The 15,807-nt window shown below is 41.7% G+C and overlaps 2 protein-coding genes across 4 annotated transcripts; both read left to right on the top strand.

Moving 5' to 3' along the window:
* The first annotated feature begins 1,364 nt into the window (after positions 1–1,364).
* sapcd2 (suppressor APC domain containing 2) lies at positions 1,365–10,431 on the top strand. Its single transcript, XM_086096270.1, has 6 exons — positions 1,365–2,439; positions 4,722–4,855; positions 7,366–7,512; positions 7,614–7,715; positions 8,833–8,952; positions 9,041–10,431. Exons 1-6 carry the CDS (start codon positions 1,704–1,706, stop codon positions 9,167–9,169), a joined length of 1,368 nt encoding a protein of 455 aa, XP_085952396.1. The 5' UTR covers positions 1,365–1,703; the 3' UTR covers positions 9,170–10,431.
* Positions 10,432–12,551: 2,120 nt separating this feature from the next.
* hcar2 (hydroxycarboxylic acid receptor 2-) lies at positions 12,552–15,606 on the top strand. 3 transcript variants are annotated; one of them, XM_086097176.1, is made up of 2 exons: positions 12,552–12,937; positions 14,377–15,606. In XM_086097176.1, the coding sequence occupies exon 2, from the start codon at positions 14,391–14,393 to the stop codon at positions 15,276–15,278; it is 888 nt and encodes a 295-aa protein (XP_085953302.1). In that variant the 5' UTR covers positions 12,552–12,937; positions 14,377–14,390; the 3' UTR covers positions 15,279–15,606. The 3 variants fall into 3 exon arrangements, with proteins under 3 accessions (XP_085953302.1, XP_085953301.1, XP_085953303.1); XM_086097175.1 differs by having other exon boundaries at positions 12,552–13,264; XM_086097177.1 differs by lacking the exon at positions 12,552–12,937 and adding an exon at positions 13,573–14,277.
* The last annotated feature ends 201 nt before the right edge of the window (positions 15,607–15,807 follow it).

Genomic DNA, 15,807 nt, shown 5'->3' with positions numbered 1-15,807 from the left:
TTTCCTCCAATGATCTGTTCTGAAAACGGTATTGGCCAACAATCGTAATTGTTAAACCGGTTCAATATTTACGATGGAAAGTATTTTTCTGTAGTCAACACCAAATTCAGCTGAGCTATAAACTCAGAAAAGCTAACAAGACAGTTAGCCTAGCGCCTTCTGTTTCCTTTTTGACGACAGCTCATTCGTTCTTTTTATATTTCCCATCGGTCTGGATGCAGTTATGGTCCTACAACATACTTTGTTAGGATTCTTAGTGCTGCATAAAACTGGACTGTTATTCCATTGACACTTTGGCTAGGAAAAAAAAATGCTCAAATGAGGACGATCCTTTCACCCTATTAGACCCTGAGTGTGTGTGCATGGGCATGACAGCAGAAGAGGAGAGCACGGGCCGAGCGGCGGCAGTCGAGCCATCTCGCTGTGACCGCTCTCCTCTTTCCGTCAGTCACTTTCTTGGGTTATATAACAGCAGCTCACACGCTCCGCCAGCCCAATGCAAACACTATTTACAACATTTCTGCAGCACCAAACTACCGTGGTTAGCGAGTACATCCGAGGCTACTTGATCATTTGCTCTATTTGATCTCTGCTGTGTGCCACGATCGAAGCCCACCCATTTTATATGTTGACTAGAATAACCAGTACACGATTGATTATGTGAAGGCAAATGTCGATTGGTATCCTTGGGCCATCGCATCAAAATAGTAGGACGATTCTGATATTATCTGATCAAACAGGAAAAGTGGGCAGGGTTTAAATGACAATTTACTGTTGTTCCAACATGAGTCACCCTGGGACGTTTGCAAAACAGATGGAAGCTTCAAGCCCCGACAGGCTGGGACTATATACAGTAAAAGACTCGGGAAGCTGGAGAAGAAATGTTTTGCTCCTTAGAGGTTGGTCTAAATGCAAAATGGTATATTTTGTGCTAGTCAAACAATTGTAATGACATGTGGGATACAACAAGGCTTACTACGCATACCACTCTTCTTCATTTTTTACATACTCACAATAATTTTTTCCCTATAGCACTTATTCTTGGGTCATTGTAATAAAATAGATGGGGAAAAAAATGTCATAAAAATAGATAGAGTACTTTTGATTCATTGTATTGTATTCAATAAGTGGTTTGTTTCCACTACGCCCCAGATACAAGTAGGATTGCTGTTTTGATAAATTTGCAAAATAATAGTACAATAACATAATCATTTTCACAGATTAACTAAAATTGAAAGCATAAAGTTGGATTGACTTCTTTGTCTGGAGCGCTAGCAGCATTTTTTTTTTTCAAATCACAAGACCCTATAGGAATAACGTCCCACTATTATGAGTAATACATGTTTAACAAAAGCAACTCAAACTGGAGCTTACCTCTGCTCTCCGCCAATCAGAGCTCGGCTCTGGCGCGCCTCGACCAATGGGCTGGCTGGGAGCGCTCGCGCACATACATTTGAAGGGCGGTGCTGGACTCCACAGGAGGAGTGTATTATTCACACACGGGACGATTAAAAAGTGAAGTTTCACTAGCCAACGCGGGATTAAACATGACGCTGAAGCCTTATATCTATCAGAAAATATGTGTGATAGTTTAAATTAAGTCGAGTTTTGCGTTTTGGTTAATTATTATTTCGTTTTTGCAGCTACAAAAAGTAGTCCGTCTCGTGGTGGGTTATGCTAACTGGAAGTACTTGATAGAAGTCATGGCTTTGATAGCCACGAAGCAGGGCAGCAAAATGAGCGGAACGTCGGCAATTTATGGCCGAATTGGGCCCAGAAAAGACGCCTTTCACGGGAAAACCCAACCGATAGAGGGAGACTATTCCACGGACGGACTGCCCAAAGCATTTCTTCACAGCCTGCGGACCCTGTTTGATATCCTGGACGACGCCGGTCGCGGCTACGTCCACATATCCGAGATTGAGAGCCGCTGGCAGGGCGCCGACACTCGGGAGCTACCCGGCGGGGTGTTGAGCTGCCTCCGCCGGGTCACCCCACCGCACGGCTGCCTCACGTTCGAGCGCTTCGTGGCGGGGCTGCGCTACTCCATGCTTAACCCGGAGAACCGCTGTCTGTCGAAGGCGCAGGCGGCCGTCCCTCCGCAGCCCGCCCCGCGGTCCGCTTGCCCCCGGGTGGAGAACAAGGTACGCCCGCTGGGGCCGAGCAACGTCACCAACATCCAGCCGCACCGCGTGTCGTCATTGATGAGTCGGCCCAGGCCGGAGGAGGGAGCCGGCCATCCGGTGTGCGGACCGGTGAGGTACGGGGCGGGGTATGAGAGACCCGGTCGGAGTGTGGAGCGGATCCCCGCCCCCCAGGAGGCCGACGGGTGTTATCGGGGGGAACCGGGTCACGTCTCAAAGGCACCCCAACAGCAGCAGAGCCGGGTGAGGTCCATCGAGTCGCTGGCACTGGAGTCACCGCAGCTTCAAACGCCAAGTATGTGCAACACAAAGCCATTTCTAACTTTTGAATTCGAAACGAGTTATCCAGTCATCATAAAATATGTTAATAAAATGCAGGGACAATGTGATTTCCAAGTCATACATACAGTGGACCCCCGCTATTCGCGAATAGTTGCAGCCCATTTAATTGTTTAGAAGAAGAAAAACACCTTTAAAAAAAGCCTAAAGATTCTTAAATAAGTGGAAAAAAGACCGCTTATAACAATTGTCCACCAAAAAATAGGTCCTCCCAAAACAAAAATATAGTAAAACATTTTAAAAGAATATTGTATCTTTTACCTGGCAATGCACCTGATGCATGTCAACAGCAAATATCTTCCAAAGAAAAAAGATCATAATAAGAGGCAGCCATAATGCAAATAGCGCAATACAGTAGTTTCCCCCAATCCATATTAAAGAGGGTCGATCCACACCGAGACATCAACTAATATCTATCCTCATGAATGTTTAAAATCAGTAAACAATCATTTTCAAATTGGTAAGTGGTCAATAATTTGCAAAATAATACAACACACATGTCCAATAATTTAGATCTTTGAGGGTAATATGAAATTTGCCAAATTTTGACCTCAGTTGTTTCGACTCGATGCCAGCAATTCATTGTTTTGACAATACACTTCTCAAATATGCTGCATGCTTTTAAAGGGGGTCATGTTCAGCTTGTTGTAACTCGGTGAGTTACTTCTGTCTTTAAACCAGGCCATGTCACAGGTCCGGTCAGACATGTACCAGCCTTCCTTTGGTGCCTTGGCCTTGGTGCTGCGTGATTTCCGATGGTCAATTCTCCCCCGGTGTGAGGGAAATAACGCTTTAGGAATCCTGCTAACCCATTATCTCAATCGTACGTCTCCTCGGGTCGCTCTCACAACCGCGCTGGCTAGCTGTCACACACGCTCAACCCCCTGATGAGTCTCTCTGGGTTAAGTCTGATCGCCACCCAGCCTGCCTCGAGGGTGACATACCCTCACTCCCTGCTAATTTACTTCACTCGTTTGAAAAGTTTCATGGGATTTTTCCACCCAGTAGGACACGTTGCTGCAGGCTTTTATTGCATTTGACTTGAACAAAACGCAACGCTGCACCAGTGCAGCATAGCTTCCATTTGGTATATGGTATGATCAAGCTATTATTTGTATTTTCAATTACATAACTATTGATATTGTACTTTCCTAAAAAGGAAGATTCTAGCTGTGGATGTTTTCATTTAAAAGTATCCTAACTAATATTAATAGATAATCGGATAATGACGTATGAACACATAATGTGCATGCGAGGTCCAGGTATTATTTCTGTCCACTTGGGGTCGCCATCCTCGTGTTCTACTGTAGTCTATTTGTGAGTGTGTATGGCTTTAAAAGGTGGGCACTGGACTGGTGAGTGATGTGGGTGTCAGCAAATGAGTGTGGAATGTTGGCTGGCTGTTAACTGGCTAACCTGTTGCCTTGTTTGCAAAGTATTTTCATGCTGCTTTTTTAATAAAGCAATGGTAGACTTCACATCTTACATCGTATGTTACCTTGTGATGTATTAGCGATCGCTGACGTGAAATGATCCCAAACTTTGGATATTCTCTGACTTTTACGGCCTTTGGATGAGCAATGGTTTATTAGCCTTAGTAAAAAACAGCCCCTCAAAATAACGTTACAGCATTCAATTACCAAAAGAGTTTCCATAAAACGGTTATTTGTGCACTTTGTTTAGGCTTTCAGTATCCTCAAATCTCCATGTTTCGAGTTTCATATTTTCCGGCATTTAGCATGGACTAACAGAGCAGCACTTGTTCGTGCCGTAATCTCTTGCATGCCAAACCCAGTCGGATTAGTCCAGATTACAGGACGCAGGTCATGCCTTGCCAAAATCATGACAGCTGTGAAATCTCCCACCCAAAAATCCTGCCAGAAGTTCACTTTCTCTGTAAGAAGAATATTCTGATAATAAAGTTGGATGGTTTCAACACTAAATTATATGATTTCGAGATTATTGTTGCGATATTACAAAAATAAATGTGCATATTTTTGAGGGAAAAAAGTTGCACAGTATGTTTTGGAATAAAAGCTCAATTTCAATTTAAAGTAATATATTTTAGAGAATTAAAAACAAAACTTTCGCTGCGGCCCAAATACTCCTTCACGTGTCCATTTTGAATGGCTCCCTCATGTGGTGACCACTGGTAACGTTTGCCCCCTAGTTGTGTGTTATATTGTCCTGGCATTGCCACACAAAAAAAAACCAATCATCACTTCCACATGTGTCCAGGTGTTGCCAAATCCAATTTGCCCAGATCCCAAAGCGAGTCTGCGACGGGCTTCAGCGGAGGCACCAGGCGCCACAGCCGCGGTCGGGAGGAGCAGAGGCGCCACACAATCAGCAACGGCGTGGACTACGAAATGGTCGGTGTGCTGCTCCCAAATGGCGTTCAAAGTGCATTCATACACACACACACGTGACCTCCGCATTTAATGCATCAGAGCAGCAAACTATGTTGTGTAGTGTGGCAAAACGGCGAAGTGGTGGTTATCATGTCTGCCTCGCATTTCGGAGGTTCCAAGTTAGAATCTGTTCTTCTCGGGTGGGTTTTCGTCAGGTATTTTCTGGCTTCAAGACAATCGATTTTTGCCTGCCGTATGCTCCTCCTGGGCCGAATGTACTTCCCTCCCAAAGTCAGGCTCCAGCTCACCCCTGAGGCTAATCTAAAGAAAGTGAGAGAAAAAAAAAAGAACGTGGCTTGATGGATTGTACAGTACAGGAGAGAATAGAAGAACAAGAGAAAAGTCCCATTTGACCTCCTATTGGCTCCCCCTGTTCCCCACCCACCCTCTTTACCCTAGGCCTCCCCCCTCCACTCCCTCACGGTGTAACTCCCACCCTCCCCTCCGGAGCTCATGCCTGCCTCCTCTCAGTCTCTCTCCCCCCTTGCCTTCCACCATTTTCCCACCTTCCCTCGCATGCCCGATCTCCACCTTTCTCCTCGCCGGCGTCTCCTTCGCCTCTGCGTCCGAGGTGGACGACCAACTCCCCTCCTCCCCTTTTCCCCCTTCTCTTCCTCCTCTCCCACCCCCCATTCCCTCTCCCTGCCCCTCTCCTCCTCCCCCTTCCCCGCGTCCCTCCCACCGAGGCCGACTTTACTGCCCCGATGGTAGCGAGCCGGGTCGGGCCCAGGGGCCCGGTGGACGTGGAGGAAACCGGCCCGGCCTGGACGGCGGTGTGGGCCACGTACACCACCGTGTTCATCCCTCTCAGCAGCGGCTTGTACAGTGGCAAGGCTCTGCACTTTTTCCTGTGGGTGAGTAGGCGGCGGTGGAAGAGTTGTGTGGCAACTTTTTGGGTTATGTTTGGAGTAACAGTGAGGAGTTTAGTATCGTGGATTTTGGACAGGTTTTAACTTGTGCTTTACTACACTAACAATGTCATGTATGAAAAGGTGGATATTAACAATAGGCAAGACAACTATGTACTATACAGTTACACTGTATTATAGTATGCTTTTTTTTTTTTTTTACTCATCAGTAGCACTATAAGATTTATTTGAAAAGTAAAGTGCTTTACAAATTAAATGTATTATTATTATTATTATTATTATTATTATTATTACGATGCCTAAAAAGGGATTTTGCTAAACTGGACTATACTGAATCAGTAGCATACTACGCTATACTGAATGGGGAATTTAAGGCATCAGCAGTGTGTACGGTTGACCACTATATTGTACTATACTATAATTGTACTATACTGCGTGAACATACTAAACATTATGAATAAAAAGGGACACATATACTAAACTGCATTATCATAATACACTGTATAGAATGGTGAGATTTAAACCACCACAGACAAGAGAGACTTTCCTCCATCAGTAGTACACAAGCTCCCTCTGGTGATATACAAAATAATCACTGCTTGTACCATTCAGTTGTATTTAACTTTTTTTTAATATATAAATCATTTGGAGTTGATCTTTAAAAGCAGGTTACTGTACAATACATTTAAATGAATCATTACTTTGGTACAGTAAAAAAAAAAAGAATGTTAGCCCCACAATGGAGAAATGTATTTACCGCTAAGCTTAAAAAAATAAAAATCGATTGTGTTTTTCAGGAACACTTACGCCTACTATACTACTGAATTTTAATGTCGATCATTTTGGTGGTACTTCTTTTCAATACATTTTTTGGGGTGGTTGTTGTTTGAGAATCATTGCTCTATACGATACCAGAGTGAGAAGTTTGCTGTGGTGCTTTAGGGCACAGAACCTGCTGAATGGAACGCAAAGTTATTGCCTTGTAAAAGCATGTGTAAGATATTTCCCCTCAGTAATCCTTTCACCACTGTTGTATTCGGGGATTGTTTATCGCCTTTGACCCCGCTGTAGTATAGTCGCTCTTTCATCCTTTGTGTCAAGCAGCTTGTGCGACTACTGTCAACCCTCTTTCGCTCTGGGTTTTTATACACATTTCATTGACACTGCATCACTCTTTTCCCCAGGAACACACTCGCTTGTCTTCCTTATTTAGACACAGGCCAGAAAATGAGTTCAACCTGCTCTGATGTTGTTGTTTAAACACGGGATGGAGTGATGGGAACCATGTAAGGGGCACGTAGTGGGGTCGGTGGGGTGGCTGAATGCCAACGATGAGGCCAGGACTGTGCAGCATGGACGAGCCAGGTCAGCACAACTTTCATAGACACAGAGGGGTGGCCATAATTGAGGCGCGAGCTGTTTACTCCATTCTTAGGTTGCTGCGCGGTTGCCATGACGTCCGACTGATGGCTCCTCTCGACATTGTTCAGGATTCAGTCGGACTCTGCGTGTTTGTCTGCGCCGACTTCACAAAAAGAGATCTTGCTCTCAAGTCGTGGCGACGACGCGGGGTTTTCTAAAAAGCGCATTTCTGCTTTCCAGCTGAAGCAAATGAAGGAGCTGGAGCAGGAGAAGGACTCCCTGCTGGCGGGCCTGGAGGTGGTGGAGCGTGCCAGAGACTGGTACCAGGGCCAGATCCATAATGTCACTGAGAGACAGCGGCAGGTTGGGCAGAACTCCCAATGCACGGTGAGTAAAGACCCAGGATACTCCAAAACCTCAATTATACATCTTGCAATGAGTATAAGTGTATTTTTTTCAAATCTTGTTTTTCGTTTTTCTTTTTTAAGGACTTATTCACTGAAGCCAACCAGAGTCGCATCAACATTCTTATTCCCAAATTACAGGAAGTCAACCGGTGCCTCAACGACCTCATTTGTTGTAACGGAATGGTGAGAATCCACCTGCCATACATAACACACATCATATAGTAACTATACTTTTTCATACATACAGTATAGTTCTCTGCCCAAATACTATAACGTCATTCATACTAACCTGTGCAATATTAATAAAATGGTGCCTCGAGATAAAAGTTTTTTAAAATTTGATTTGATTTATTGTTAGCCAGTCAACAAAACATTACAAACAAAATCACATGTATGCATTTTAATACTACAACAACAACAAACGTAAATAGACAAAGCTAAAGAATTCAATTGACCAGCCGACCCCAAAATTAATCAAATGATAGTTGAGCCACACATCCTGGAAAAGATTGCCAGTGTCAGACAGTTAACATCACTACTAAGATTGTTCCATAATGGCACTACCCTGCTACTAAACAAATATTTCCTGAGGTCCACTTTAAAACGTTGCCAATTCGAATACTTCATATAATTTTACACCAAAAAAAAAAATCAACATTACGATTGTGAAAATGACCCCAAAATTCTCTTTTTGCTATAGTGGAAAAATTATGATTATGGAAAAAAAAATGATGGAAAAAAACTTAAAATTTCCAGAAAAGTCTATCATCAAGTCACAAACTATTTTATCACCAGCTGTAATGCAACTACCTCAAAGTCCAATCTAGAATTAGCATAGCCATAATGCACAACAAACAATTTTCTGCTGCTTTTTCCAGCTGCTTGTTACTGGACCACTGATAAACTGCATCCAAATCAGATTAGATTAAGTCTCTGACATCAACATAACGACTAACGTAACTGTAAAGTTTAGCATCATCACAAACAAATTGCAATACAGAACCTAAATCATTAATGAGAGTAAGAAAAAGCTTAGGGCCAAGTATGGACCCTTGAAGCAGACCAGAAGTGATACTCAGTTCATTCAGAATTAGAACCTCAGACTAAGAGAAGATCGTAACACACGACCTTTTGTGTAAATAATCTTTCTGCTTTGAAATGAATGGGAATGCACTTAATCCGTTCCGACCAACTCCATGAAAACCAAAACAAAACGTGCAGACAATTTTACTGTATACTGTGTTATATACTACACTACACTATACTATGCTGAACTCGTCTTTGTTTCTATATTCCCCAGTCGTCCTTCCCTTCCAGTGGCGGCCAGACGACAGTGCTCCCCACAACCTCCCAGCCTCCAGTTCCTGCTCCGCCACAAGCCATCCTGAGACTGAAGGACCAGAACAGACTCCTCACACAGGTTCCCCAAAGTCCATTCCTCCAATACTGCATTTCTGTTGCCACCTGAGTTTTATATCCTTCCTTTCTGCTCGTCCTCTCCCACGAAGGAGGTGACAGAGAAGAGCGAACGCATCGCCCAGTTGGAGCAGGAGAAGTCGGCGCTGATAAAGCAGCTGTTCGAGGCGCGTTCCCGCAGCGTCCAGGACACCAGCGCTATGGACTCCACCTTCATCTGACCTTTACGCAGTAGGTCGGATTTGTAAGACTCCGTTGTTTACCCGATTGACCCTTTGTGGCAGCCATGCACCTTTTTCAACACCCCTTGACTGCAACTTGTAACCCCTCCACTCCACAAGCTAATTGTGCACTACGAAAGGCAGAAACACTCCAAGCCACTGGACTCCAACATCATCATATTCTTTACAGTACTACCCCCCCACCCCCCACCACCACCAAAAACTATGATCCCAAAACACTTAAGTATCATTTCAAGCTTAGCTTGCATTATCATTAAAATAGATAAATAAATAAAAAATAATAAATAGGATTTGACGTTGAAGAAATGCATTGTAAGTGTACGTGTACATGCATGTATGGCTCCTTCTTGCTTAATGCTAGCATAAATGGAAAATGCCATTGACATGCTAACGGTTAGCATTGATAGTCGCGCTTTTACAATCCTTTAAGCAACGATTTTTTTGGCAGAAAACGGGAATTGCTAAAGTAAGCAAACTAAGCGAAGGTAAAATAAAAGTGAACTGTATGTGGGAGGATTACTGTACTTTCATAAAAAACAGTCACCTTGTGCAAAAAACAACAACAGGAGTTTGCTCCCTTCAACAAAGTTTACTCTTTCTCTCTCTGGTTGGAGTGACCCCCCCCCCCCCCCTCCCATTTTATTTAAACACAGGTTTTTATACTCAAGTAGCATGTTCGATGTGGTTTTTTTTTTGTGAGATAATGATGGCGTGGAGGGAGGTTGTTAGCCTTCAAGCCAACGTGAAGTCAATCCAGATGCGGAGGAGAGAAATTTGAAAGTTTGCGCGCTGAGGAAAGTGTAAGAAGTATTCACTTGTTTGGGAATGGCTTAAAAACACCTTTTGTTTTGTTTTTATAATACAAAAATGTCCTGTTTTGTCTTCTACGTGACTGCATGGCCTGCAATATTGATCTTCTGAAGAAGTGTAGCTAAACGTGTACCCCTCCGATACTTTTACACAGAAACTCTTTACAGTAGCTAGTTTGTTTCTGCCAGTTAAATAATAATAATAATAATAATAATAAGCTGTACGTGTATACAGGAAGTTTATGGTACTATTGGGATGTCTGCGTATAACATAGTTATGTACCGTTGAATGTTTACGTTTTTTTATTTTTTTTGCTGCTCAAAGTACATAATGTGAGTGACACTTTTTTCTCTCTCTGCTTTCTATCACAAGTACTTCAACTATGAATGAAATGTAAAATAATAAATACGAGCAAACAGGGTGACAAAGCATCTTTGCATTCTTTTTTTTCTTTTTTTCCTTACACTAAATCAACACGAGGCACAAACACTTGAAACATATTTTTGGGCCGTCAAGTCAATGCTTACTTGCCACAGTGAAAGACGAACTCCATAAAATCAGTATGTTGGTGTCACACCAATAGAAAATTCTCTGCGATTTTATAAAGATTATGAGTTTTGAAGTTGGTGAAATTAGTTAATTTTAGTAGAACACATTTTTAAAGGCCTCTAAATGGTTAAATCGGGTAGTAAGCACGCTATAATTTATACTTTTATGACAGTACTTATAATAAAATGCTAATATCAGTGCTAAATTAAACCAACGCTATACCAATATTATAGTATAAAAATATGACGGTACATTCTTGTACTATATCGTACTTATTGTTTCCAACACAAATATAATGTCTTGGCCACCCGACGGCTGTATAAGGCAGGCAGATGGATATACTGTCTGTACTGTGTTTTGTAACTGTACTAATGCACAATTGGAGATCCTCACCTTTTAATAGGACATCTTCCTGGAGGGAGACCTACAACAGTTTCCGAAGACGGATGTCGAAGGTAAACAAACCCCGGCGCATATTTCAACCGGAAACATACGCAGATCACTTGTGAGCGTGTGTGATTAACTGACAAACTGCTGAGGAAACCCAAGAACAGCCCCTGCTAGCTTAATGCTAACATATATATATATATATATATATATATTTATTTATATATATATGTGTGTGCGCTAACGGTTTGCATCTTTAACTTATTCACTGCCATTGACGACTATAGACGTCAAAAATTCATTTTAACTATTTCTATTAGTTAAAAAAAAATCCACTTTTGTTAACAAGAGTATGAAAACCTTTTTTTTTTTATTGTTCATTTAGAACAGATATAACATTTGTGATTAATCGTGAGTTAACTATTGAATTCATGCGATTAATTACGATTACAATTTTAATCGCCTGATGCTCCAAATGTTTTATCTTTTCTTTTTCTTTTTAATTCATTCACTGACATTGACGGCTATCAACGTCAAAAATTCATTTGAACTATTCCTATAAAAAAAAAAAATTCCACTTTTGTTAACAAGAGTATGAAAACCTAGATTTTTTTATTGTACATTTAGAACAAATATCAAATTTGTGATTAATCCTGAGTTAACTAGTGAAATCATGCGATTAATTGCGATTACAAATTCTAATCGCCTGACGCCCAAATTTTTTTATTATCTTTTAAAAAAATATTTTCTTTAAAGAAAAAGAAGAAGAAAAGATTATTTAAAATTAGGGGCGTCAGGCGATTACAATTTGTAATCGTAATTAATCGCATGACTTAACTCATTATTAATCTAAATTTTATATCTGTTCTAAATGTACAATAATTTTTTTCTAGGTTTTCACACTCTTAACAAAAGTGGAAAAAATTAATTTTTGACGTCTGTAGTCGTCAATGGCAGTGAATGAGTTCATTGCCGTTTTACAGCCATTTAAGTCAGCCACGCGTGTCCTTTACTTCCTGCCCATACCTACTGAACAGCATTTACTGTTTCATGAGAAAGTAAGACTATATCGGCATTTCATCGGCAAAACTGTGGCCGATTTGTAATTATTTTGAAAAGGCGTCTAATATCTGTGGATTAATTGGTCGGGTCCTAATAACAGCACTCAGGCATATACTGTATTTCTTTAGTCTATATGAAAAAATGACTAATATAACAGCGACTTACAGTAGTAGAAGAAGAAGAATACTCTTCGTTTGTGTTTTATACAGTACTGCATCCTGGTGGCCAAGAAGGGCACACCAGAAGGAGCAGCACTGAAATGGATTGCAGCATTAAATCACAATTGGACAAACATTCATACATTTTAAGCAGGTAAATGTTCCAAAGACAAAAACACAAAAATCTGAGCTTTTTTTTATGCAGGCCGAGATTTTTCCATGAGTTTTGTATTGAATATGGCAAGCATACCAAAAAACACCACACGTCAGCCTGGCGTAACACTCACCGAAGTGTTACGGTGAATTGAATCATGAGCGATTTCGTGCGCGGTTGCATCACTTGTTTACTGCCGTCAATTTTCCGTCAGGCCCCCGCATTGCTTGGTTGCATCATTGCCAATCGGTGTCGAATGGATGATGGCTTGCCACAACACGTCGGCCACGCGGACCTACAGCACCTCACTCATCCCCACTACTCCATTCTATTCTGTTGAGTGGTTGTTATTTTCACCAGACTCACTTCTACACTTCCATCCAAGTGTCATTGTTTTAAACTAGTGTATTTTTATTTATTTATTTATTTATTTATTTGCAAGGGTGTGTGTGTGTGCACAAGGGCCCCAAAGAGACACGGCGGCTGGTTTCTGACGCTCTGATTGGATGACTGGGATGGGAACAGGATCCCTCAAGTGTTGGTGCGTCTTCCAAGAAGGACTTCATTTGTTGAAGCTCAAACTCAGGATCCAGAAGCCTGGGTTTGATTTGCCAATTCATTGAATAGGTAAGTGGCTTTTATTTATTTGCATACTTAATGGCATGTTTGTAAGTCTCTTAACTGATTGAAGTATTCTAACAGAGGAATAACAACACTTAATGTAACACACTTTTGTAGTGTATATTTCTTGTAATCATTTTACTACGGTAATCTTATTTTTGTTGTCGGATGTACACAGGGTAGGAAGACTTGCAAACATTTAATAAACTACAACAGCTACTAGACACACACGCGCACACATTTGAGCGGGTTACACTACAACTCGAAAGAGGAAGTTGAGCGTCAGCCAGTGCAGGAGTAAAGGGAGGGCTTCGCCATAACATTAATTTAAAGGTAAGAAAATAAATTACGATGATCATGCTTTTTCTTTCATTTACTGTCACTTTGAACATGTTAATGGAAGACCAAAAATGTGCTAAAGATAATGTGTTTATATATATATATATATATATATATATATATATATATATATATATATATATATATACTGTATATATTTGCACGTGTGTCTACTCCATGTGTACAATACTATATGTCCAGATGAAAATAGGTACATTAATATATATTACGTGATGTAGGTGATATCATGTCGACTCGTATGCCCACGTGAGGGTTTTGTCTTGACTTTAGAGGGAGGAGCAATGACAGTAAGAGCCAATTTAGTAGGTCAACATAATAAAGCCATAATAACTCATTAAATAGGAAACATACATACATACATACGAAGGCTACCACTACTTATAATAATAATAATAATGATAAAAGTAATAATAAAACAATAATGCACACGATTAAATAATGATAATTAATTAATTAAAAAATGACGTTAGGTTGAATTAAGTATTTATAGCGTAGCATTTCACCACTATCTCCATCCATCCATTTCACTGCTCCTAAATGGAACATGCAAGAGATAGCTATTATTTGAATATATTATGATTTTCACTTTCTTACTAATTTATTTTTTGATCGTATTTAAAGGGATGCTTGACTCATTCAGCCATTTTCAGCAGTAAGATGATACTATTTTGCCGATAATTAATGTGATAACTTCATTATTTCTCATGTACGATTAATACCTTTAAAAACACATTTTTCCACTTTGCTGTCGACTGAAGATGATATCACGCATGATTAGGAAACAACGACCAATCATGGCTCGGTTTGCTAACATCACATGACTCAATTTAGAAAACAGGTGAGCCGTGATTGGTTGTTACCCGTTTCATGTCATTTTCAGTCGACAGCAAGTGGCAAAAATGTATTTTTAAGTTATCAAATTAATTCTAGACAAAATATTAACTTTTTACTTCTGAATGGCCAAATGTGCCAAGTATCCCTTTAAAGTTGAGTTTTGGAATCAATGAATAATCATGTTAATTAATTGTGATTTCAATATCAATCAACATAATTGTGATTATTGTTTTTTCCTCATAATCACTCAGCTCTACTCCCCGCCATGGGTTTCCTCTTCCTCAACTCGTCGGTGCTGTTCATCTATCAGCGGCCCGTCAACGCCACGCCATGGGAGCACACGGTGTACGAGGGCTGCCGCGAAATGCCGGCCGTGCTCATCTGGTACTTGGGCCTGCAGTTCATCAACATGTTCCTGGGCATTCCCGCAAACATCATGGTCCTGTGGCTCATCCGCAAAAACAAGGGCGACTCGTCTACGTCGGACATCTTCATCCTTCACCTGGCCGTCCTCGACGTGCTCTTTTGCCTCATCCCGCCTCTGGAGCTGGCCAACATCGTGTTCCTCACCACCAGCAGCACCTGGTACGTGTTGCGCTTCTTCTACGGCATGAAGGACTCGTCGCCGCTCTTCCTCTCGTGCATCTGCCTGGACCGCTACGTGGCCGTGGTGCATCCCTACACCTTCACCGAGCTCAAGGACCGCCAACACCGAGCCGGCCTGGCCATGCTGGTGTGGCTCATCACGCTGGCCTACGCCGCCGCCAAGTGCGTGGGCCGCATCGTCAACTTCGAGAAGGTCTTCACCGCCATGATCCTGGGCGCCTTCGCCTTCATGGTGTTCTGCAACATCGCCATCCTGTGGGTGCTGCGGCAGTCCGGGCCCGACCGGGACGAGATGCACCCGGTGAAGAAGCGAGCCTTCAAGACGGTGCTCATCATCCTCGCCATCATCGTCTTCAACTACTTCCCGCCGGTGGCGCTCTTCCCCTTCCAGCACTACTTCTCACCCGACGTCTTCCGCTGTTACATCCATTACGTCGCTTTCGGTCTGATGGACTTCAGCAGTAGCATCCAGCCCATGCTCTATCTGTCTAAGGAGAAGGTGGCATGTCCCGGCTGCTGTCAGACCAACGTCACGCACCTCCAGTAGCGTCTATATTGTGAACGTAATTGGAAGACAGCTGCACAATCTACTGACATCCGATACAAAAGTATAGTTTTAAAAAAAATGGACTCAAAACAGAACGTTAGCCAACTACCGCTTACCAGTAATTAGTCCAAATTAGAGCTTTTTTTCCCCTTTTTTCAGATCAAAGTCAGTGAAGGCCAGATTGTCAGATGTCTCTGAAAGAATATCCTGAGCAATGATCTTACAGAAAGCTGCTCATTGTGTGAAAGATCAATCAAAATCTTCTATCCATCTACAGCTCTTGTGCTGGATGTCATTAGATGGTGCACATAATGTGGTCAGTGAGTGCATAGATTGTGCATAGATATATTGATTGAATGTGTCAATGTTAAAAGAGAGAAAAAAGTGCATTACGTGTTTGTGGATTTCCTGCATGTTATACAGTTTGGTTTATTAAAACATATGTTGTGCAATAATTACAACAAAACTGGATGTTTTTCTATTTTTTTGGACTTGCTGAGATATACAAAACTGATAATGTACTCGTAAA

The sequence above is a fragment of the Leptonotus elevatus genome, chromosome 15, assembly GCF_054856555.1.
Source record: "Leptonotus elevatus isolate MCC_2025b chromosome 15, RoL_Lele_1.0, whole genome shotgun sequence".
Classification (NCBI taxonomy): domain Eukaryota; kingdom Metazoa; phylum Chordata; class Actinopteri; order Syngnathiformes; family Syngnathidae; genus Leptonotus; species Leptonotus elevatus.
This window is presented reverse-complemented; position numbering and strand designations above follow the sequence as displayed.